Source organism: Bicyclus anynana, chromosome 3 (assembly GCF_947172395.1).
Source record: "Bicyclus anynana chromosome 3, ilBicAnyn1.1, whole genome shotgun sequence".
NCBI lineage: Eukaryota > Metazoa > Arthropoda > Insecta > Lepidoptera > Nymphalidae > Bicyclus > Bicyclus anynana.
The window spans coordinates 11,151,546-11,178,438 of record NC_069085.1 but is presented as its reverse complement, the minus strand read 5'-3'; the positions used below and the strand labels follow the sequence as shown (position 1 = coordinate 11,178,438).

The following is a 26,893-nucleotide window of genomic DNA, read 5'->3' as shown; positions in this document are numbered from 1 at the left end:
TATCCAAAATTGTAGAGATTGTACATTTAATTTTCAATTAAAATAAATCATTGAATATCGTACTAAACTATTTTATTTTCTCGCAATCGTAGTGAAAAGCAGAGTGTAACATGTGGGGCTAAACCCATTATAAACTCGGTTTCTATTTAGGCGGCCCTCGCCTTCGTCTCGGGCCCTAAAAATACCTCGTATATAATGGGTCGTTTTAACCCCTTGTATAACAATCTACTATTTAATTAATTTAATCCGAAAATTGTAGGCGCGTAAATTTAGTCATACGATATTTTAGCGCTACATACATACATAATACTTTGCTAACATTTTATAAGCAAAATAGACTCGCGCTTGACTACATCATCATCATCATTTTTATGATCATAATCACATCAACTGATGGACTTGGGCCTTTTGTAGAGACTTACAGATACCACGGCCTTAGCAGCCTACATAGAGTGACTCTCTGAGGCTTGCTTAATATCTTCAGTCTATCTGATACGGGTCGCATAAAACTGCGCTTTCAGGTGTATGGTCGCTAATCCAGTTATGGGGCCCCAACATCCAACGTCCAACGTTCTCTCTTTGACCCATGTGCACTGTGCAATCTCCACCTGGCTGGGAATCAACCAGAATACCCACTAAAACCCAGAGAAGTCGCCTACGTCCTCTTAGGGACACACACTTGGTATAATAGAATATTGGCGCATGAAAATTAGTAGCTAATGCTATTCTTGAAAAATCCATTAAAGAATCAGTTGCTCCAGAACCTACAACATATTCTAGAGACCACAAATATAATACATCTACATTTATAACTATGTAAATGGACTGTATTCTCTCATTATTTACTAAGTTCCACATGATTCAAGTCACCATATTTTATTGTTTACACGTGACTTGTATAAAAAGCAATGTTAATGTTTAAATTGTAACAGTTGGACAGAAACACTTCGAACAATTCCCAGTGTACTCATGCCGTAGCATCTAGAACAGCAGAAATTAAACAAACCAAATTGTTTTCTAAATAACTCAATAACAATAGAAAAATATATTGCATTTCGTGTGATACTCCATCATTAATGTTCAATCCGATAAATGAAACAGACGTTTTCCTTGGAAAAATTAAAGAAAAGTGCTTAGTTCATGTCAATATTGTTCATTTGTGGTTGCTATGAACGTGAATCTGTCAGATTTTATCATAATATTCGGTGAAATTGAGAAAATTATCCGTCGTGTGCCGTCAGATTTAAGAGATCAGATATCCGAGATTAGCCATCGCACGCGCCCTTATCCTAGTACTCCACTTAAACCTCGTGACTTGAGGACCACACTTAAATCGTTTACACACTTTATCATCACATTACAGACGTTATCGATATCACCAGCTGAATGACACATATAGTTGCAAATCGTAATATATAGTGTACATTTGGTATATTGTGGTATTTGTGAAACCTCGGAGACAACCCGAATGTGAACTCTCAGGTGCGTATTTATTTTTCTAAACCCCTTTGTATTTTATCAATATAAAGTTACTAAAGTGTATATATCTATTAACTACGAGTATATGTTTTAAAAATTGCTTTAATCTTGAATTATTGTATTTCATTAATGTTGCTTTAAAGTACATTTCTTTTTTCGGTCAATATAACTAACCGGAAATTGATTAAATATTTTTTTATTCATTAATTAACTGGAATAATACAAAGTGAAAATATAAAATTCAGAAATCTAAAATGAGTGGTTATCCATAAGTGAGTTCTGCATCCCTATAGCATTATAGTAGTGTGCCTTACTATATGACTGCTCTCCTACCTTATTAAAATTCAATCTTAATGCCTTTCAAATGATTCTCCCAGATCAGAATAACCTAGTAAGATGGAGTAAAGCCGCTGAAACATCTTGTTATACCTGTGGCGAAGCAATAGGAACCTCAAGGCACTTATTAGTTGGATGTAAGGTGCTCCTGCCCCTGTAGCCAAGTGACACGTCGATTCTCTTTTTATGATCGCAAACGCTTCGAAAACTAGAAAAATGTATGGGAATGTCATTTGCTATGTGAATAAGATCTTTCATTCCCATACATTTTTCTAGTTTTCGAAGCGTGTGCGATCGTAGAAAGAGAATCGACGTGTCACTTGGCTACAGAAGCTGGATAGGGGGATAGTTTTTCAGTAGTTAGAGGTCAAAAAGGATTGCCTACGCATTTAAGACAAATTAACTTCGTCAAAGCAGGCTCAATATCTAATACCACAAGCAAGCCCTATTCTATTCTAGGTTCTGCGCCTGATTTGACTTTATTAAAGGATACGTATGAAAAACATTATAAAATCCTAGAAAATGTCGCTATTTCGAGATCTAGACCAGATATTAACAGACAAACTAAACGTACTTATAGAGCTTACTGTGCCGTGGGAGAATACATTATGAAAGACCACAGTATGAAAGTGAATAAATATTATGACCTAACAAATTAACTAACTAAAAATGGTGCGAGAGGATTATCAGCAAAATCTCTCGATAACTTGTTTAAAGACCTTGGCCTTAGCATTTTCTATATTAGAAAGGGTATCCAAAGCTGCTCTATCTTACTAAATTTGGTTAGGCAGGGAGAACAACACTAGCGGAGAAGGGGAGTGTTAGTTAACTGTCAAGGACGTCCTTAACCCTACACCATCGGTCACAAGTTCGGGGATCTGTTCGAGTTTTTCTCTCTGCCACACGATGCATCCGGCACCCGCAGGGAATCCATGGAATGCTAAGATATTTCATCTTAATAGCACTTTAGGAATATAAGCTAGTGGTATGACTATATTATAAACCTAGCAGAAGCCTGCTTCTTTAACCGCGTACTACCGTTCATAAACGCGGAATATCCCACCATAAAATGTCATATCTATCTCAAATGCATTAAATAATTATTTTTTCGGACACCTCCAACAATTATTATCATATTTTAGTAAAGGAAATGTCTGAAATTGGGCCCACTTTGCTGAATGATACAGAAATTAAAAATGTAGCAAAAATCTTGTATATTTTACTAGATTACTCCATTAGAATCTTAGCCGAAACAATATTCGCCAACAGGGACAATAAGCTGACTTCGTTATTTTTACACCTATCCAGCTTTGCAAACGCATATCCTAGGGATTTGTATATCCTCATTGATGTGTATTTCACTGATTATACTTGTTGTCTTTGTAAACGCGGGCTATCAATGTCAAAATCAATCAATAAATTAAATGTCATTGTCAAATGTTCATCTTAAATGTTCTGTTATTAAGCCGACAGTTTTCCTAGGGATTTGACATTAATATTGTCCTATTTTGACTAAATGTGTCAAGTTAGTCTGAAATCTTTATTAAAACTGTCGCCTGTCAGTTTGACACTGATAATGCAATGAATTTTATGTCAAAAAGATGCCCACTTGTAACAAGTAAGTTAACTGACTAGCAAATATAGATTGTTTTGAAAATATATATAGCCAATTTTTATCATTCGTATAATTTGGGCCCGAGTTTGCATGGAGATTGGGCTTCTTCTTTACACAAAACCTTGACACATTATGTATCTAAACCTTTCTCATGAATCACTCTTCAAAAAGGTGATAATAAACGTGGTTTACTGCTAACAGACAGATGCAGTGGATGACTTTGTTTTATAATAATATGTATAGATTAATCACTCATCAAAAAAAAATAAAAAAAAATGTGCAATACCTACTATAAATTGATTTATAATAAAAATTGTTTGGTTTTTCATAGTTGGTTTAAAATAATTCTTTATACGCACCGATTTTTTACCATCCTGCCAGTGCTTTATAAACTCTAAAAGCTAAATATTTTATACATAGCTAGCTATTAATAAAAGTAATCAGTACATGGAAGAGATATAAGTACAGTAAGCACCTCGGAGGATATTTCTCAATCATGACGACCTTCGATCATTTATCGTCACGCAAACAATATCATTCAAAACTACTGTAGAATGTCAATTGTCGAGGAAAAATGTCGCAATAAAATTAGTAACAATTTTCCTACACATTCTTGTATAAGAAATATATGTGTGTACTGATCGTGTTTACTATTGTGTATTATGTTATATACGTCTGAATCATTAAGTAACGATTTCGAAATAAATTATATTTATGTTATTTTAAATATAAATTTATGTTTTGCTTTATTTTTTAAAACTCTTATCTGGATTTTACAAATCGTATTTTTTTTATAGATTGCAAGTAAGACCATATTTATTTTTTTTGTGTATATTCGCGTATTTTTATAAACACCAGAAAACATGCAAGCAAAAACTTTTCTAAATATAATATATACGACGACTTTCCAAACTAAACGACAACAGATAAAAGCACAAAAAAATTCAGAATAATAGGATCAATGCAAAAATCCTAGGGCATCCCCAAAAGATAAGATAATGACATGAGTGTCACTCATTAAATTTCAGATTATTTTAGTTGATTGATAAATTTTAGATTATGTTAAATAAAAATTGAATAGGTACATCAGCAAAGCCAAGGGCAACCGCAAAGGCACTATAGTAAGCTCGTCTTCGTATCTCGTCGGCTTAGAAATCTTTGCTCGCACACATATAGGTTTTTTATTGGAGGAGGAGCAGCAGGCCGCGGCTTGCACGCCTGCCAACAGCGTTCACATACGTGCGGGCGCACACGGTGAAAGATGCGCAGAATAGGTTGCGCACAAAAACGTAACGCTGTCATTCGTTCATCGAATTTTAATGCCCATTTTTTCATACCAGGGGCTATATATGAAAAATCGATTCTTAAGTACCTATTAAACTCCAAAAATTAGCGTTCGTAATACTTAGTTCATATTTCGACTGAAAAAAAAATCATGCAGCAACTTACAGAGTCTTGACTCGCATACTTTAAATGTCGGGAAGCTACTTACATATTAACGAGTAACATTAAATTGTAAATCTTATTTTATTGTATTATTTATGTCCCATAGTTAACACATGACTTATTCAACTATTGTACATTCTTTGTAAATATGTCGACATTAATGTTTATTAATAACAAAAAAAAGTTCATTCAAACTTATTTCATGACATTAGGTACTTAAAAATCTGTGTATTTCCAAAATTATTGTTATCTGACTGACTAAGACTGATGTATCATAGATAATATCGTAGCTAGTCTATCTAGTCTGATCTGATCTAAAGATAACTTCGGAAAGAGTAAGCTCGCTTCAGTTTATTAAAGTGATGTATCATTTGGTGAGCCTTAGCAGTAAAATCGGCTGCATGCTGTGACGGCAAACGGTATATCAACGTATACGTAAGTTTCACATCCGATTCCCTTAACGACTATTTTTTTTAAGAAAGTTACTTTTTTGCAATAACAATATATTATAAACTACACAAATTTTTTATTTTTTTTTACAATTGTTCATTTACACGAGAAGAAACTGCTACCGACGACTGCAGTCGACTTCAGTCGGCGACGGCTTGGCGGCAGTCGTCGGCAGTCGTCGACTGCAATCAACGGCAGTCGACTGCGTCGCTGACGTCTTGGCGACAGTCAACGGCAGTCGACTGCAGTCGTCGGTAGCAGTTGCTGCTCGTGTAAATGAATCCTAACGCGACTAAAGCCTACTGTACTCATTACTGTAAGTCTTCTGTATCTATCTCAGAGGCGTAGCTCCCGCCGTATCAGTCGTATCAATGATACGGGGCCCCTGGGCTGAAGGGGCCCCTTACGTGTAAAATCAAAATTTACACGCTCAATTTGGTGCTTCCCGAAAAATAATCTCGTTCTTTTTGTTTCTTTTGTGAGAAATTTTTACCCTTTATTTGGGGCCTCTGACTATTTTCGATACAGGGCCCCTGCAAGGGACGCTACGCCACTGATCTACCTACAAATATTCTAATTGATTTTACCCTTAACAAACCGCCGTCGCGTGTAAGCTGCCTTAAGTCGAGAAATCTTCAAAATAATCCTTGAAGTGTGACACACTTAGAAAACAAATAACTACGTATATCGCATATTTTTTTACTTATTATCATACATCTGTCCGAAATGTGGATATTATATTATCATTTTATCGTACGTTTATATTCAAATAGGTGTCAATTGGGATACATTGGAAGGGACAAGCCGGTCGTATCATTGTACATTTGTTCATCGCTCTCACGCAGTCCACTCGTGGCAGTACAGGATCGTTTCGATCCCGCATTGTAATTAAAATATTCAAACACTTTAATCATCAAATTGTGAAGTGCTTCTAGTGTAGCAATCGTCAACATGGTATGTTTTTTACTTTGTGTTATTTAGCATTGTAGCAATTGTGTACAAAAGAGTAGGTACATTAGGAAAAATACAGTTTTTTGTTGTCTGTGGGGTTCATGATGTGTCGTCTTTTTATTAACTACTAGCCCGGTCAATTTAATACATAAAATATATGTAAAGCTTTTTTAAATTGACCAGGCTGTATATAGCGAATAGTAGGTCTCTGGTTTGCAGGTTGTATTTTATATTATGTATGGTGTACGGCTAAAAATATGAGTACTTACACTACATGGAGTGACGGTAATTTTTCGTCTTCAAGATCATGTGAATCATAATTATTTTAACGAAATAATGCTAACAACGTCTTAATAAAGTTATTTAGATTATTTTAACGCCCACGAACGTTAATTATGTATTTTTCAATTCTACCTATATGTAAGATTGATTGAGGACAACTCTATGACATGTCTGTCCGCCCTTAAACTTCTATAATTCGAAAATCCGTCTAAGCGGACGTGTACCGACTATAAACTACCTCCCTGCTAAATATCGTTTCGTCAAGCGGTTTTCGATATTTCGTGATTGTTTGCATTGCTTACTTATAGGTAGGTCTTGTTTTCATTCCCAATAATGTTTAGTTCTGTAATTTATGATTTCTTAATTACCTCGGCTACTAACAATGATGTAGCATGTGATTTGAAAATCAATGAGTGGTATGAGTCAATTGTGGAACTCATAGCACGTTAATTGAACGTAAACTTTTGCATTTGTCAATTCAATAGAAACCGACGCCCCGCAGTTTCACCCGCGTAGTTCTCGTTTCTGTGAGAATACGAGGATAAAATATAGCCAATTACACTCACAAATAACGTGGCTTTCTAGTAGTAAAATAATTTTTAAAATATGTGTCGTAAATTCAGAGATTACCCCCCTACAATACCACAAACTTTACTTATTTACATATCAAATAGCAATAGTTATGAGCGGTCGGATCGAGGGGTGGTCGTTCGATCCCTGCCCCGTTGGTCTATTGTCCTACCCACTTGTAATACATTCTTTCCCGACTAGTTGGAGGGTAATGGGAATATTGGTCATATTTAAAAAGATATGGCAAATATCCATAAGTTTCTACATGGCATGGTAGATGTTTTATTAGTGTTAGAGCTCTTCACGACAGAGCTATTCCGGGGAAGTAGTTACACTTACTTATGCCCACAGTAATAACGACTTTAAAAATTATAAATCTCGAAGCCGGAGCTAGGAAAAACTAAAAACTATAGGTTCCCAGTAATATAACAACGCTGTCTAGATCTGCATTACGCCTGAGAGGTTATCAAACTTTCAAGTTTACTAATTAGTAACTATTTTGATAACAGTAACTTACATTAACACTCTATATTGATGTGATTGTTAATAAAATGGTGTGTTAACTGTCCGCTCGTGATCACACCATCTCCACTGGTTGTACGCTAAACGATGAATAAACATGGCGGTCATAAACTGACATCTGAAAAAGATTAACCTCACGTATAAATTTCCAAAGTCATATCACGTGAGGCGAGCGTCGAACACTTGAACTCCCTTATCGTTTGGGTGTTATTTTCTTTTTATCTTTGTTGCATAGGAAAATTTTTAACCAACTTTTAAAAAGGTGGAGGTTTAAGGAGGCTGCTTGGGGCAAGTGTGCCTACCTTGAATCGGCAATAACAAAATTGGGAATCTTCGAGATATTTTCAGAGTTGCATGGCTTTTCAAGCTATCATAATTATCAACTACTGATTGATTGCTACTAACTATTTTTTACTAATTCGTCTTTCTTGTTTTTGCCTATTAGGTACAGTTAGTTTTAATATTTTTATCAAAAGGAGAACAAATAATATGTATACGTAGAGAAAATTGAAGTATTTGTCTGTAATTTCTAAGTAACTGTGTGTTTACAAGTGCTTTTAGCTATTTACACGTTACTAAAACATAATCATGATTTTTTTAATTTTCGTCCGTCTGTCTGTTTGCCTGGGCTAATCATTGGAACGGCTGAAAAGATTTTATTGAGATTTTCACTGAAAGATAGAGGAGGTTATAGAGCAACATATAGGCTATTTTTTATTCCGAAAAAATCCATGGTTCCCGCAGGATTCGTGTAAAACTCAATTTTACGTGGACGAAATCACGGGCATCCGCTAGTCAACTCATATGAATTACCTTCTCTAATCACTGGGTCATCACAGCTGCTGTACACGTCATCTTTATTTAAATCAAAGATGTTTGCGATGTTACCCACACTAGCTTGAACTGGTCAATGTTATTTGATTACTGGATTGGGTCATGAGACGCGTCTGCATCAAATACCTAATAATTAACTCTCCGCGTAATAGTTTCAGCTTTTGTATGTAATGCATACTAATTGCAACTCTATCTAAATTGAATAAGGACTCTATTCTAGCTTGCCTTTGATAAAGTAATCGAAATATATCAGCAATATACGGCAAGTTGACACTTCTATTATCGTTCTACTCGATTGAAAATAATAATAATATTCTTTGAGACTATATTTCAACTGTCTCGTGACGTCACGTTAAAAATCCCTTCAAACGGAGCGTTTGACAAAGATATTCGTTAACAATTTAGTTTGACGTTTAGTACATCAAGTAACATGGCGATGTCAGCGTTTTTGACGTTTGGAAAATATGAAAAATGCATGATTTTATAATTAAGTTATTTAGGAAACCCTTAACTTTTATTAGTTATTATCGATATATTTTGGACCCTTATTCCATGTACTACACGAAATTAATATTTTATAGATTTAATATGAGTCAACTACCCTATTAATTAGTATGTGGATGATATTGCTAGCGGAAACCCGCGACCTCTAACGCGTTTTAATATTTTCCTGTGTGAGCCCTTGATTAACAGAACACAAGCTTTAGTTTTGGATCACGGAAATTTGTGGTTATCTTCCTGGTCCCTTTTTAAGGGCTTATTCGCCTAGATTAATTGGTCGATTCTTCTAATGCCAGATTTTTTTTATTTTTGAGAATATACAGCTTTATAATGCACAGGACAACATGTATTTTTAAGAATGAGGGAAAATTACCAGTATTAAAACATAGATTTGCAAGGTGCACAATAAGATTAGTACCTCAAGCATTTATGTTATAAATAAAGTAATTTACATATTTGTATGTTATTATATAATTATTACTTTTTTTAAATACAACCGACTCCAATACATCAACGTACCCACGGAACAAAAAAGAAAAATAACACAATAATATTTTCTACCTATTCACTTTGAAGTCTTTCCAAACAAAATTTTAACCCCTATTTCACCCCATTATGATTTTATTTTCACGACAAAAAGTATTCACCTATGTCATTCGCATAATCCTGCAAACTTTCCTAATAAAGTAAGTAAATTATAATAAGGGTTGATTTATTTTATAATAATAGTGTGTTGATATTTCGTATTTTATTAACATTGTTAATAATTTTAAAAAGGACAAATAAATAAAGGAGAAAAAAATCCATCGATTTGAAATATTTTTGACCTCCAGTGTTGCGGAAAAATTGTTATAATTTCATATCACAAAAGAAAATCGCGAGATAAAAACTTGTTCTAGTTATTTCCACGCTCTTGACATTGTCATATTCAAGAACGAGATACTCGTAATTGTAGAGGACATACTTTTAGCAACTTAACATTATTATTGTTTGTTCAATTGATCATATCAATTACTCTTGATGAAAATCTGTATATATAAAAAATTGTGTTGGTTAGTAGTATGTAAACTAAAAACTAGTGAACGGCTTGATTGGTTAATTGGGATTATTTTTTATTTTATTGTGTTCTACAGTGTTTTTACATAAAGAAAACTATATCCTAAAGGACAAAAATAAAGGACGAAAATCCGACATAGGTAATTTTATATGGGACGCTCGGCTGTTATTCTAATTTTGTTTTGATATTATACAGAATGCTCGGGAGCATTTCCCATAACTCTAGGAACAAAAATTTATTCAAAATGTTCAAGGAACCTAAATAATAAGGTCTTTAAATGTGTCCCTTATCTTATACGCATCCCTATAATAATCACAAAAATAAACTAAAAGGCGAAAAATAACATCGTATGTGCTACCTTCTGATCACTATGAAGACAGTGCCAACACAGTGATGCATTAACTAAAGCCAAATGATGCATTAACTAAAAGGATTTAAAGACAGTTCTTTACCGTGGTTCTTTCAGAAACGGCTTTAATTAGTACGTCACTGTGTTGGCACTGCCTTCATAGTAATCAGAAGGTAGGACGTACGATGTTATTTTTCGCTTTTTAGTTTATTTTTGTGATTTTGAAGACGGTTAATTTTTTTGTTAAAAAGATTTTATATAGAAAGTGATTCAGAGCAGGACTATACCTGTTAGGTCAGTTAGTAGTAGTAGTAGTACATAAACAAACGTGGTATGTATATAAGTCTCGGAGAGCATGTTAAACCATCGGTTCCGGTCATGATGAATAATATCTGATATATGGTGAACATCATCACCATAACACCGCCAACGCATTGCAGCAGTGTGGTGCGTTTAAGCTCTATATCGTCTTTCTTTTAAGGAAGGTCACCTTCTGATAATTATGATCTATATCTATCAGCTAGCTATATTATTTCGGTTGAAACAAAGATACTAAAAACTCATGTATATAATGTTTTTTGGCACAAAATTTAAAAGTATTTTACATTTACTACTTTGAATGATAGATGGCTCGTGTTGTTTTGTTTTATCATACAAATAAGGCAGCAGATTGAACAAGTAATTACTTCGCAACAAAACGAGTAATAAGTAACTGAGAAGAGTAATTATTGAAAGTATAATGTCAGTATTCATACTAGAAGTCATCAAGGAAATAAAGTATAGCATTTTCATAAAACAATGCGTGAAAAGAGTGAACTTAATATAATTGTATTGCCCATTATCTATATGAAATAATGTAAAAGAGTAGCTTTGAGTAGTTAACGAAGTATATATCAACATATTATATAACATTTTATATCATGATCATTAACAGCCGGTGGACGTCAATGCTGGATATTCCTCTGCATGGACATCAATTCGATTTCGAATTTATTATGAGTAGGTATCAAAATCTTTATAAAATCCTACTTATATTAAAAAATATATAATTCTTCCAATAAACAGATGGATAAAGGTTATTTCTAATTTAGATCTTTTAATGCTATCACAGTTACTTTAAGCATTTGAATTTCAGAAAATTGCCCGTGTTTGATTCGTCGGGTATACTATACCTACACAACCTCAAACGCGCCGTCTTTATTTATTTATTTATTGGGTTTACTTGTAATTATTTATACTAAGTAAGACAAATAATATTTAACTAAATTATAATAACATTTAATTGAATTTTAATTATGTTGCGAGGAGTGCGGATCTTATTACAACCATACATTGCGATATGAATAATTCTTATATCCTTATTATTTCAGAAATATATTTATTCCTTTATTTTTATTTTTTTTATATATACTTTAAGGTCATCATCTTAATAGTTGAGTCATAAGTTTATACTGAATAAGGGATTCAATTGAATTTTTTCAAAAATTGATGCAAAAGAAAAGAGAGGAAGTATTGCTGTAGGGTTACCATACTTCGATTAAGGGTAAGGGGAGTTATATTCGTTATACGTAATTTACAAAATAACATAAACAGTTAAGTCCTAAAGACACTATCCTGTTTTTTGCTTAAAATTTCTGCATTTTCTATAAAACGAGATTTCAGTTATTAGCACACAAATTGATTAATTAGCTTATGAGTGCTTGGACAATTGACAAGAATGTATTTGTGTTTAACATACACTTGTTTAAGATGTACAACAATTAAAATGTATTAAGTTGTTATTAAGTTGTTCTTGCATAATAATAATATTATTACTTTTTTTTGGGTCAGTAGGTTTTAAATGCTTTTATAATTTTCTGGAAACTCTAACAAACACCGTTTATAATTTTGTAATAAATAATTGAATAGACAAATGCGTAAATTTTAGAAGAAAAATGTTAAAAGTTCTTAATTTTGATGTTCCGTTGAATTTAATTTTTCGCTTGTGAATCAATATGGAAGCCCTACGATATCGCGTCATTACGACGGCGTGGTGCTCGATACTCGTAAACTACCACAAGTGACGTGCTCACTTGATTATTGGGAACTCGTGGCCGACTCCTCGTGAGTGATCATGTGATTGTGATGAGACCACTTAAGCAAATAATGTGCCCGGCTGCTGCCCGCAAACATATAATGTCAACACTTAGTTTGTTAGTGCTTATTAGGCGATATAGTTTACGTGAATCGATCCTTTGTTATCTTTGTATACTTACGTTATTGGCACAAAGGTGCGAAAATTATTGAATTCCATCTATTCATCAGTTGAATCAAGACTAATATTCATAAAAATCGTGTTTCGTCTGCATTTTTAGGGTTCCATACCTCAAAAGAAAAAACACATTTACTGTTACTGTTTACATTTAAAAATACATTTATTACTTGTTTTCGGCTATCTGTCTGTTTTCAATACCTTTCTAATTCTTATCAGAAACGATAGGAAGTCTTATTAAAATTATACTGAAACTAGATAAAGGTCTTCTTTGAGTAATGAAAAAATCAAACTTCGAAAGACCAGGCAAACATCTAACAGCTTTTTGTATTTTAACGTAACTTTCCGTTGACCTGGAATCGCAAAATTGATAAGAAACCTAAGAAACAATGTCAAATAAAAGACGAAAATACTAAAATGTAAACAAGTACCTACATAGAGTAGCTGCATTAAAAAACTCATGTGGAGTTAGTAATAATTAACTGACCACGATTGCCATTTCATAGTTTATGAATTTCAGTGGTAATGTTGTATATTTTGTGCGGAACCCTATATACACGAGCCCCTCTCGTTTAATGCAAATACATCTTTAGACGAAATAGCCATATTTTTTAATTCCTACTTTTATCAGTTCTTTAAAAAAAATATTCTGCCAAATTAAGTATCGTAAATAAGCTAGTTACTTTTTCGCGTTTTAAAGCTAGTAAAATAATAAATTGTCCATGTATGTGTTGTAAGCAATCGTTGTTCATTTAACACCCATGGACATAACATAGTATAAAAATATAAATTTTTAACCGACCTCAAAATGGGAGGCGGTTCGCGTTTTTTTTAATGTATGTTACCTCATAACTTTGTCATTTGTTAACAGATTTTGAAAATTTGTTTGAAAGAGTATACTTTCAGATTGGTCTCATTTAATTTTAATGAAAATCGGTTCAGCAATTTCGTTTTAAAATTAATATACTTACACTTTCGTTCACTATTCTACGACACGCTAAAAACAGCAAAATAAAATATTTATAACAAAAAAATTTAACCGACTTTAGAATCACAAAAATCATCTAAAAAGCGAAAAATAACATCGTATGTGTTACATTCTGATCACTTGGAAGGCGGTGCCTACATAGTGATGCATTAACAAAAGCCGATTAAATCATAAAGTTTTAGGATTTAAAAACAGTTCCTTCCCGTGGTTCTTTCGAGACCGCTTTAATTAATACGTCGCTGGCTTGGCACCGTCCTCAAAGTGATCATAAGGTAGCACATGTTATTTTTCGCTTTTTAGTTGTTTTTTGTAATTCTGAAGTCGTGTGATTTTTTCATTAAAAATATTTATATCTACAAATATACACTTCCTTTTAATATATGCTTGTGTGAAATAAAGTAATAGTAACATTTTAAATTCAGAAGTTAGTTGCAATGTGCATGATAATGATAATCTACGGGTAGCATCGGGTAACATCGGGCAGAACAAATCTTTACATATCTTTAAGCCAATTACGTATAACAAAAATATAAATATTACTTATATTCATAACCAACTTCTTCGTAAGGTTTTGCAAGAATACTTAACCTAAGCAAATACGAATCGAATATATTCATAATGATATTCGAAATAACACCCAACTTTGTCATTATTATTGTTCAGCAGAAACATTTACGAATATTAAAGCTATTAAAAATATACAGGCGCTAGATCATAAATTGTGAAACGTAAAATATTGCCTAATACTAGCGGACGCCCGCGACATCGTTCTCGTGAATTGTCGAGTACCTCTCCACCAATTTTGAGCTAAATCGGTTTAGCCGTCCGTCGTTATAGTTAGTGTAACTAACACGACTTTCTCTTATACAGAGGGTCCCGTAAATAGTACGACATACTATACAGGTTGAAATAAAGGCTACTAAAATAGCAAAATATATGTCAGCCGAAACTTTACCGTTTTTAAGTTATTTATATTAATTTTTCTAAAAAAAAAACAAAAACTTTCATTGACATTTCAGTGAGATTTAGTGGTACCAATGTGTTGAAAAAATACTTAAGCGTTGATTTTTTACTAGGTTTTTACAGGTTACACGAGCGGAAGAGGGAAGTATTAATCGATTGTCAAGGAATTCCTTAACCCTACATCCAGTGATCACAAGTCCTGGACTTTGCTCGGAGTTTTTCTCTCTTCCACGCGATGGATCTAGCACCCGTACGGTTAATTCATGGATTGCTAAGATATTCGTGTCAGCTATCACTCTGAGTACTATTTACGGGACATTCTGTATATTTAAGATTTACAAACATTAACAACTCTAAATTTCTAGCTGTCTGGATGTGGGCAGAAAAATACTATTCCAGATTATAACCATAATACTCTGTGGCATTTTTTTCTGTCGCCTGTTTTGAATTTGTATGACTTGAGAACGAATTAATTACATATAATTTGTAGAATGTTCTTACGGAACGAAAATTAGAAAATGGAAAAATTAACGACTGCTTTATAAATGTTTGTAAGTCAATAGAATGTATTTAGGATATACCGCAGGACACAAATACTCATCATCATTAATAGCAGCCAGTACTTGGCTACTGATGGACGTGGACTTTCTTTTACTCGTAGTCTAAGACCCGTATTAGAAACGACCTTAACCCATCTGTTTAATGGATAAAAAGTGTTTTATATCAAATTTAGTACGTTAAAAAATATGTTGCGAGTAGGTTGCCTACAAATTTCCTGGCCAAACTATTATTAACGACTATTGACTATCATTAATGATAGTTTGGCCAGGTATTTTGAGGCAAAATATTTTTTAACATCCTAATTTTATTATAAGACACTTTTCATCCATTAAACAGATGGGTGAAGGTCGTTTCTAATGATCTAAGATCCGTATTAGAAACGACCTTCACCTATCAGTTTTATGGATTAAAAGTGTACTATTTATGGACTTCTAAACATCCTCCCTGTAACCCGCTTGATGGTATCGGTCCACCTAGTGAGGGGGGTAATATTTGTACATATAAATGTATAATTATGTTGAATACGACTATCATTATTACTTTACACCCATATATTGTGTTTAAACAACTTATACACATAATAAAAGATCACAAGTTCTAAAGGCTCGTACCTACTGATATAAGTAGATATACCGTCGAACAAAGATTTTATACGATTAGATATGTCACTAGCGCGTCAAAACTGAGGCGAACAAACGTGGCTTATTGTCTTAATTTCATTTAGTTACATAATAAACAACGAAAATTATTTAAACAAATATTACCTTAATATTATCTACAACGTCGAGTTGTATGTTCAGAAACTGTAAGAACTATATATACATAAATATATAATAAAAGTAAACACAAAATTATGGCCGAGTGCGCTCAGTGGAGTAGCTAAATTCGGAGCATATTTTGCGGTTATTTAGTAGGCACGTAACATATCTAATGGTATAAAATCGTAGCCGTCCAATAGCACAGGGCAATTGCACGCGGGGGTTTATCGTGTAGCAGGCGTTACTTCAATTAACATAAAGGCTTCGTAGCTGAAACTGCGGTACTGAAACAAATGCTTATTTCAGTGCTCAGTTGACTATTGAAAGGCGCGCGCGCAGATAAAGACGCAAACAAAAGCCGCTTGCATACAAAATTTTGTGTATCAGTAAAGTTATGTGGAATTATTATTCTATTTAAGGTAGGATTACCAAATACGTTTCGGATATTCTCTCTCATTTATTTATATTTTTTTAAGTATTAACAATAATTTTTAAATTCAAAATGTAATAAAAAAAAACCATTGAAAGTTTAAAAAAAATACAGCACTCAAAATAAAATTTTAATACAATTGTTGGATTCATAAACTAGTACACTTATTTATTATTTATTTAAATATCTATCCAAATCATAGTTATTCTATAGAATAACAGTACAATACTCTCATTTTTTCTATATATTTTTTTTTTGTACGTATTATGTATAAAATATCATTAGGCTTGAGAATTTTAACTAAATATTTCTCATTCTTTTACATTTACTAGTATTACATTAAATTAATTTAAATAAAAAAGTTCTTCCTCGATTAAACTCAGCACACCGATGTGCAGTTGTAGAATATAGAGGCGCATTTACATCTAATGTTTTCCGCAAGTCTTGATTTATCTGAACCGTACTGAAATTTTTCATGCACAGGTATTTAATTACCGCGGGAACTTCCGAAACGAAGCAAACAAATTATTTGATAAAAAAAAAACAAAAGAGAATCGAAAGCTTTTTGCTTTATTAGTATTACTAGCGGAAGCCCGCGACTTCGTCCGCGTGGTATTTAGTTTTCACAAACCCCTCGGGAACCATTAATTTTTCCGGAACAAAAAGTAGCCTATGTTAATCTAGTTAATCCATGCTTTAATACATCTCAAAACCAAATTTCAGCTAATTCGGTTCAGTAGTCAAGGCGTGAAATAGTAACAAATATTCATATCATCAAATATCATCAAAATCATCAGTTTTCATCAAAACCATGGATTTTTCGGGATAAAAAGTAGCATATGTGTTAATCCAGAGTAAAATCTATTTCCGTTCAAAATTTCAGCCAAATCGCTTCAGTAGTATAGCGCCGGTAAACAGTAACAAACATCCAAACAAACATTCATCCAAACATCCATACAAACTTTCGCGTTTATAATATTAGTAGGATAGATTCTGAACTATGCCTGCTAGTATTAATTTTTACTACTTAATGAACACTTTATAAGGAACACTGTTACAAATAAATACAAGAAAAAAAAAGCTACACAAAATTAATTTATAATTTTTTAATATCATTTTAAAGTATTTTTTTGCAAATTAAAAAAATAAACGTTTTGTAAACGTGACGTGCTTGATTTTTTATTGATTTTTTAAAACTCTGCAACTTAGTTATAAACAAAAAATACTTTTTATTTCTAAGTCAAAAACTATTATAATAAGCAATACCTAAAATTTAAGTGACTTTCTGAGATTTAAAAATAACTGCGTTTTCTCAAGTGCTTATATACTCGTAGTTGTTTGCGATACACTAAAACACATACTAACTTAATTTTTGTCTGTCTGTTTCTCAGGGAAATTCTCTGGAACGACTGAACCTATTTTAACACGATTATCACTAAAAAATAAGAAAGGTTATTGAGCTACTAACTATTTATCCCGGAAAAATCCTTGAACGCCGCGGGATTTGTAATTATTTGGTTGTCTCAACTTAATTATATAAACATGTCCGTATATATAGTTTAGTTAATGTTTTTCGTAATAAAATGTTCGTGACCCCGTTTTATTCAATAATATTGTTGATGAAACGTTGTTTACAAACAAACCATTTTCAGAGTTACAGTTGCTTTCAAATTATCTTTTTAAATGAACGAAACCGTCAATATATGACGAGCCAGATATAGGTCGATGAAAAATTGTACTATACTCTTAACACATACAAACGATAACTACTCGTATATAGTTGTCTATAGGCCATGTTAGTGGCGTAACTATAGACTACGTAGTGCGTGACAGTCCTACGGCAAAATGCTAAGGGCCCACGGTCCGACAGAGCCCCCGGCCCGAGAGGCTGTGATCAGAAGTAATCTGTAATCTAAAAAAAATATATCTGAACATTTTTCCCCAACCCAATAATTTCGCCAGTGGCTCTCAACGATATATATAGTTACGCCTCTGTTACTGGTATCCATTTTTCCATTCGGTTGGAAGGATTTGTCGTTCGTTCGTTCTTTATCAACCCATATTCGGCTCATTGTCGAACTAAACTCTCCTCAGTGGGTCACACACCCACACCCACCGGAATTGGAGGCAGAGTTGAGGTCATATCCACTAGATATGAAATATCATAAAATTACATATTAATTGATTATGAAACACGGCTAAAAGTCACGTGATATTAGGTCGGAGTATGCCCGACTAGTTTCGAACCCATACGGGGTTTAATTAAAACGCATTAATATGAATAACACTCATTATAGTTTAAATTCTAAAATCATAAAATTACGTTTAAATATGACAAATAAGAATCTGTAAACTTGAAACTTGACTACCTTTTAAAACCACCACGGTCTAAACTCCATATTCGCATATTATACCTACCTATGATAATTGATAGGAGGAGTGACAAACTTTCAGCCTCCAAGATATGGCTGGCTATCACAGGCTCTCGGTTTATTAGGGACTAGTGGACACCCGCGACTTTGTACGCGTGAAATTCTGTTTTTAGTCTATATGTTGCCCCATAATCTTGTCTATCTTCTAATGAAAGTTCCATTAAAATCGGTTCCGCTGTTTCAGAGATAATCCCAAGAAACAGAAACAGAGACAGGAAAAAAATTAAAAAGCTTAGTTACGTTTCAGTATCGTTTAAATAGCACTTGTATTTTAGTATTATTTGTATTTGTAAAACACTTCAATTATATAAATTGTTTGCACTAAGAAAATGTTGGTGCTGTGTGTCTTTATTCCAACCACTTAGTTCAAGTCCCTTAAATATACTTTTTAATCAATTTACTCCACCACTATAAAGAAAACAATATAGTAATTTAGTATACCTACAATTTGGAAATAGTAATTTTTAGTTATTAACTTTTGAATTTAGTTCGAAATTAGAAAAAACTTTTTAAACGAAATTAAAATAACAATTTTTTTTAACTCTCTGCCGAATTAATCGGCATGACTTTCCAACGCGGGAATTCATTCTGTATATTTGCCACCATTATACGTGTACATGATTTATAGCTAATCAGGATAACTTAGCTCGAGCTTTTTACTGTGGCATTTTTTCAAATAACTTGATAATATAGTTTTAACAATACAAATGTGATAATCCATTGTAATATTAAGTAGATGTTTTTCACATTTTCAGGTCCGCAAGACAAGCATACGGATGACTCAAATAAAGGAGTACCCATTCGACCTTAGTGATTTAAAGAACCATAACAGCGAAACACGACCCCCGAACGACAACCACAGTATCACACAGAATCATCACAACCATAACACAACTCGTACTACAACGCCGGACGGCAAAAGGAAGGTTTCTATTATGGCAGACGAGGGCAGTAAGGATAGAGAAAATTTACCTTCAGAGAATTTAAGGTAACAATTGTTTTATACGTTTATTTTCAAATCTTCTATTTTAATAGCAAAGGATAACGAGCATGCAGAAATATCTCCAGGATAATTGTGTATTTTGGTATCCTTCAAACCATCAGCGATTGCATTGTTTTATGTTTTTTTAACGAAATTACATTACTATTATCATTATTCCTTTCCTTAAAATGGCATTAGTATAGTAGTCGTAGTAGCAAGTAGTGACGTCATTTTAACGAAATAACGTTCAATAAAGTAATCGTGTTAGATGATCGTAAAAACAAAAATTGTACCACAAGTAAAATTACGTTTTCATGTTTTTTTTTTTTTTTTAGTCTACTTACTCCACTAACCGCAATCATACAAACCAGAGGAACTGCTAATTGGTGTACTGCTTTATAGAGATTTTATTACTTTAAGTTAAATTTCTACCTAGCGTACTAAATCTGTTTTTCTCTTCGTTTTCAATTAACTTTTTTTGTTTCGACTGCAAGGCATCGCTAAAATTTCTCTAAGTTGATATCTATTCGACACTAAAGTAGTTTGATTCCACATTCCTGATCTGGAATACCCTTTGGCAAATATTTGGAATGCTCTTCTAGCTAACTTATACCAACCTGTGAGAATTATCTAGTCAACATAGAACAGGCAATCGTTTTCTATCGCAAATTGTATCAGAGCTTACTGTCAGGCGTATAAACATAGATCTGCAATGCGCGTCCAGATCACGTTTTCTTGTCACTAACATCGTGAAAATTGTCATGTTAGGAGCAAACATGTACATACTGTACTTCTGGACTATTGCATTCCTCTATTAGTTGCATCAGCACTTACCGCAGTGATTTTTAAGTAGGTATACAGTTTTAATATATTTGTTATAACAATTATAAATATATAGTCACAGCATCTATATATTTGAATATGAACATTCTATTAGCCCTAAGTACGGTTACCTTTAATATGTCTAAGCAAGATTAGGAAGGTACTCTTGTGATTACAAAACAAAACAGATATATTTACGATTATGTATATTGCATAGACCACGACGATGATGGTCATTTAAAAAATGCTATATTTATTTCTATTTGTAATATTATTTCGAACCTCGACATGATCTCTGTACAATTCATTTATTTATAAAACTAATGCTTAAACTAGACTAACGAGTATAGGAAGAGATTTAATTAAATACCTTGATCAGGTCTTTCATTTATAATTAAGTTTCAAACCTAAGGTCTGTAGTAACTATCTTTATGAAACACACATTTTTCGCTGCAAAATTTATTTTCATGCTAACGTTTATATTCAATATACGTTATATTATGTGTGAGGATCTTGGTTCACTCTGAATTCTGATGTTGCGTGGGTGGTATTTACGGTCTAGAACTTTATCTATCTCTCAGTACAACTTAAAAGACTGGCAAAATTCCACGGGCTGAGAGCTGAGTACGTAATCTAACATTAAAAAATACAATGCATTTTATTGATACAAGGTGGGGTCCTCGATAAATAGGGATTTCCCTAGGGCCCCACCAATACGCCACGGGCCTTAGATGGTATAGCTACGCCACTGTCATTCTCTAATGTATAAAACACATGTTCGCTCTCTGCTCTTCGACTAACCGAAATCTTCCGTTAGGGCAGACGATGGTATAACAATCTGAAACTGAACTAAAGTCCTCTCACAATATACGCACGTGAATTATTATATAAACTATTAATTGAAAAATTAATTATTTATCACAATTCACAATTAAATGTGTTTTTCGAACTGCAGTGCTGCCGTTGAAATCTTTTACAAGAAAATTTAGTTTACTTAACATTATCTCTTGAAATCAATTAAGCAACATTTTAAAATTCATGTTTGTTATAGGTATATTCTTATCAATTTTTTGTATGTAACTAGCAGATGCCCGCGACCTCATCCGCGTGACGCCTTCTAATTTCAAAGAACAGATTTTAATACCTGCTCTTTACCACACTTCGAATTATCGTCATATTTCAACTGATTTACACAAAACCTTGACAAATTATATACCTAATTAAACCTTCCTCATTAATCACTCTTTCTATTAATGAAAGTGGCATGAAAACTCCTTCAGTAGTTTTCGATTTTATTGAGAATAGATAGGCAGCAAGGTAGAAATAGTTTTATAATGTGTGCGAAAATACGGACTAAATAATTAAAAATCTCTAAATAAGATTTATTTTTGAATTTAAATGAGTGTTATTTATATTAATTGATTATGAAACACGGCTAAAACTCACGTGATATTAGGTCGGAGTATCGATCCAAACAAACAGTTTGGATCCAAAGAAACTCATGACTAAGCTCATGACTAAGGGCCCCGTATAGTTTTGAAACTACTCGGGCATACTCCAACCTAATATCACGTGAGTTTTAGCCGTGTTTCATAATCAATTAATCTATACTTATAATAAATCTGTAGAGAGGTCAATTCTGTACTTGAAATATATTTCCAAAATAACTATCAGGGGGTGATTAGTGATCGATACTGATGCTAAAAATGCAATCAGTAAAATTTTTGTCTGTCTGTCTATCTGTCTGTCTGTTTGTTCTTTATAGAAACAAAAACTACTGGACGGATTTTAACGAAACTTGGTACAATTATTCAACATACTCCTGGGCAGGTTATAGTATACTTTTTATTACGCTACGAGCAATAGGAGCAGAGCAGTGAAGAGAAATGTTGAGAAAACGGGAGAAGTTACTCAATTTTTTTAACTTCCGTCGCGTGTACAGCCTTAATGGTTAAAGCTACATATAAATAATGTATAACGGAAATGTTCTCCTTAAAATTATATATAAAAACACAACAGCATATATATGTCTATCTTTTATAGTTGACTCACTATAACACGTGTAACTCCCGATAGCTTAGCAGTTCGGAGCTTTCTAATTATATTTGTCTACTCCTATGTTTATAACACTCATTACTCATCCCTAATAAGAAAGTTAACATTATTACCTATTCAATAAAAAAAGAATCATAAAAATCGGTAAAGAAACACCAAAGTTATACATGAAATACGCGAAGCCATTGCGCGTGAATACTAATTCATGCTTTAAGGACTATAAGGTGTATTTGTGTAACGGTTGCCGCGCTCGACGCTCGTGGGAGAAAAAAAATAAAGAAGTGCTGCCTTAATGAGTAGGGTAGGGGTAGAGCAGGGGTAGGATAGGGTAGGGTAGGCGTAGGGTAGGGGTAGGGTAGGGGTAGGGTTGGGATAGGGTAAGGTAGGGGTAGGGTAGAGGTAGGTTAGGGAAGGGTAGGATAGGGGTAGTTCAAAGTTTACAACGACTTTCACGCGGACGAAGTCGCGGGAGTCCGCTAGTACTTAAAAAAAATTACTCGAAAAGATTAGCAAAAAGAATACCTGGTACTCGTAGTACCAACTAAAGCATTACTTATAAACCATCAACTGTAAGTTATATAATAAATAGTCACTGTCTCAAATATTTATCTCTATAAATAAAAATAGTTTCAAACGAGAAATATTAACATAACAATGATGTGTATCATCATCCGTCACCGTAACACCATCTGTACAAATGTAGCTGTTTCCATCATTCCGCTTTTGTATATTGTTTTAAATTGGCCCAAACTACGAGTACCTTTGACTTGAGGCTCAAAGTACGGATGAATGCGTTTGTGGAATTAAAGTAACCTTTGGAAAACTGTTGACTAAAATAAAGTTGTATGTTTAAGCATACACTGATGAAAAGTTTAATTTCTGCTGTTATACGAATACTTAGCGCCGATTTCACCACGTTTTTATAGGTGTCGGATAGTCTAACAGCCGCCCCGCGGTTTCACCGGCGTGGTTCCCGTTCCTATGGAATACGGGGATAAATTAAAGCCCGTGACACTCATATATAATGTGACGTTCTAACTGGTAAAATAATTTTCGAATGCGGTTCTATAGATCTTGTAGATCTCAGAAACTTTACCTCTTTATAATAATAATATGGATTACAAAGATAAAAGGGTCCAGAATTGTATGTAGCCCAGGATCAGTCATTGTACTCTGGCGGAAATAAAAGAAAATATTTTTTTTAACTATTTTTGATTATACAAATTTACGAATTTACTTTAATTCTTTCGAAATAATATTAATTCTCTCCCAAGAAATGCAACACTATTATGGGTAATAATGGCGGACTGATGACATTTTCTATGCAATAGTCGATTTGACGTTGGCGCCACCTTGATATAACTCAAAAACTTGTGTTTTAATTTTATTTATTTCTTTTTGAATTGAGATGAGATTGTAGTCAAGGGCTAACTTGTAAAGAATTAAAAAAAGCTAACCACTGGGCCTGTGAGGCGCAGTCTAACGTAGATATGTAAACGAGTAAATATTGCGAGCCTGCCACAGTTGGCTACGGAAAATTCCGTTTATTGCGGATTGATTAAGCGATTGCAGCCGTCTCGTAAGCAGTTAAATCAGCCTTTCACTTTTTATTGGCTTCAATTACAGGTATTGTACTGTGTTGGTATTACTGGTAATTTTTTTTAACATTAGGATGATCACTTATGTATACGTTATCAACCCGGCCCGGCCAATATATTCGGCTCGCTGCTGAGCTTGAGTCTTCTATCAGAATTAGTTAGGCCAATACTTGACACACGCAAAGAATTAGAAAAATTCTCTGGTATGCAGTTTCCTCACGATGTTTTCCTTCACCGTTTGAGACATGTGATATTTAATTTTTTAAAATGCACACAATGATATATACTCGTATATGTATGTTCGAAATTATCAGTCTATCTAATGATATGTACTCGTATATGTATGTTCGAAATTATCAGTATATTTAAACGGCCTAATACAGGGTCAGGCCTTCCTCCTTATAGGAAAGGGATTTTTTTTTATTTTTAAATAATATTTGTCACATCTTTGACTAATATTCCCATTCTCCTCCAACAAGTCGGAAAAGCGGGCGGGAATCGAACCACCACCTCACGGTGATGAGTCCAGCACCTTTACCGTTGAGCTATTGAGGACTAAGGATATGGAGCTTAGACCCACCACGTTGCTTCAATACAAGTTGGCAGATTAAGGTGATAATGTTAAATAAACGGCGACTACCAGATGTTATTGATAACCCACACCCTAGCGCTGTCCGAGGCATAGGGGTGTGATACAACTACCCAACTCCAGGCAATGTTTTAGAAGAGAAAAAAACTCGGTAGACATTCCATGACCCAGGATTCGAACCCAGGATCTCGTGATCGGAATCCACTTTATAAAATTAGGAGATGCGTACTCAGACATACAACATCTGTTAGATCTGCTCGTAAAATTCTATCTTTACGATCTTCAAAGTAACTAACAAAGTTGCGTTGTAAAACTTATATTGTATGTATAGATTTCAAAGCCAACAAATATCAACACAGACGGAAAAAGTATATATATGATAAACTTATACGCAAGATTATCACTTTCATTTTACTACTTTTTACTGTAGATAAAAATCTTTATATCGGTGTAGTAGCCGAAGCGTGAAAGAGTAACAAACATTCATACCATCAAAATCATAAGGTTTTCGCAAATCTCGTGAATCCAAGGCTTTTTTTGGGATAAAAACCTATGTGTTAATCCAGAGTAAAATCTTTCTCTGTTTCCTTTCAAAATTTCAGCCAAATCGGTTCAGTAGTTGCGGAGTTATAGAGTAACAAACATCCAAACATCCATACAAACTTTCGCGTTTATAATATTAGTAGGATAGGATATTGATTGTTTCACAAAATATCTAAAATACTATACGATTTATCCTAACGACACAAAATTTACTTTCATACATCGACATATCCAGTTAAGAACGTAGCTTACACTGTTTATTGAACAGCCTTTGTATTCATATTTAAGCACCTCCTATACTTGTAATGTTTGTTGTATATTTACATCGTTCGCTTAAAGCATCATGTGACTTTAATGAAAGGCATAGTACTATAGTACCGTCCAGCTAGAATGAACTACCGAAACAGTCAATTACCTTTATATCCTTGTTGATACGGCATATTCGGCAGAGAGGGAGAGGAGGTCTCATTAAATGGACGTTCCACTCCATTCGGTTTTGTGGGTACATGAGTACAATACACGTCATGAGTCACCCAACAAGGCTGTCGTAATGTATATAATAGTAATACTAAGTCACGTGCATATAGGAGTGCTTGTTATGTATCATTAAGATTGTTCTAGGAATTGACTGGCTATATTGAGAAAGCTCGATGCAATCGTATATTTTTAGAACTCACGTGATACGGGTATGAATAGCCTAACGGATTTTTTACGATAAAACAATAACTTATTTTTTCCATCAAGATATTTACTAGTTGTAAGTATAAGATTTATTTTAAATTAATAAAATGCCATAGATGTTATATACTTCCAAAGAAGTATATCAACAAAAAGACAAGTTAGTTTTTTACGTTTGAGACTTCAGAAAAATCTTTTAAAGATTTTTTGATGTCTTTAAAATTGTGTGATGTCAAGTTTTTACGCTCGTGTTATTTATTTATATTCCTAAACACATTGAATATTTAAAATTTTCAAAAACTTCCCTATAGAGTTAGGAATACCCAATTTTTTTCTTCTGTATGATATCTGTATGATGTATATGTTTCACTTCTGCATTTATAAAATAAACAGACATTTCAGCTCTCTAGACAATTCATTTTGGCTTTGAGTTGGTAAATCAGTCAGTCAATCAAACAATTAAATATAACTACAAGTGTTAATTATTATATCTTCTATTCATGTTCTGTATATTATTTAATAGGTTCCAGAGATACTATTATTATAAAGTGGTAAAATTTGTGGTATTTTAGGGAGTAATCTCTGCATCTAATGAACTGTTTTTGGAAATTATTGTACCACTAAAAAGACACGTTGTTTGTGGGTGACGTAGGCTATATTTCCCCGCATTTTCACAGAAACAGGAACTACGCGGGTGAAACCGCTAGGCGTCGGCTAATAATTAATAAATATAGAAAATATAAATAGAAGGCAAGAAACAACTTAAAACAAAGTCTTGTGTATCCTATCGGTGACCCTTGGCAGTGGAGTTTTTAGTTGGCGGCCAAATTATTAATATCTTAGTCCCTTTA

At 33.4% G+C, this 26,893-nt stretch overlaps 1 protein-coding gene across 4 annotated transcripts in view; it reads left to right on the top strand.

Moving 5' to 3' along the window:
• The window catches only part of LOC112058536 (sodium/hydrogen exchanger 9B2), a 59,564-nt gene that overhangs the window by 8,988 nt on the left and 23,683 nt on the right, over positions 1 to 26,893 (top strand). The window contains exons 1-2 of one of the 4 annotated variants that reach the window (XM_024099428.2): positions 1,338 to 1,482; positions 19,531 to 19,763. In XM_024099428.2, the coding sequence (XP_023955196.1) occupies positions 19,552 to 19,763 (212 nt within the window). In that variant the 5' untranslated portion in view covers positions 1,338 to 1,482; positions 19,531 to 19,551. Of the gene's footprint in view, positions 1 to 1,337; positions 1,483 to 6,173; positions 6,281 to 16,208; positions 16,333 to 19,530; positions 19,764 to 26,893 lie in introns of those variants that run through there. The other 3 variants (XM_024099427.2, XM_024099426.2, XM_024099425.2) reach the window with 3 other exon arrangements.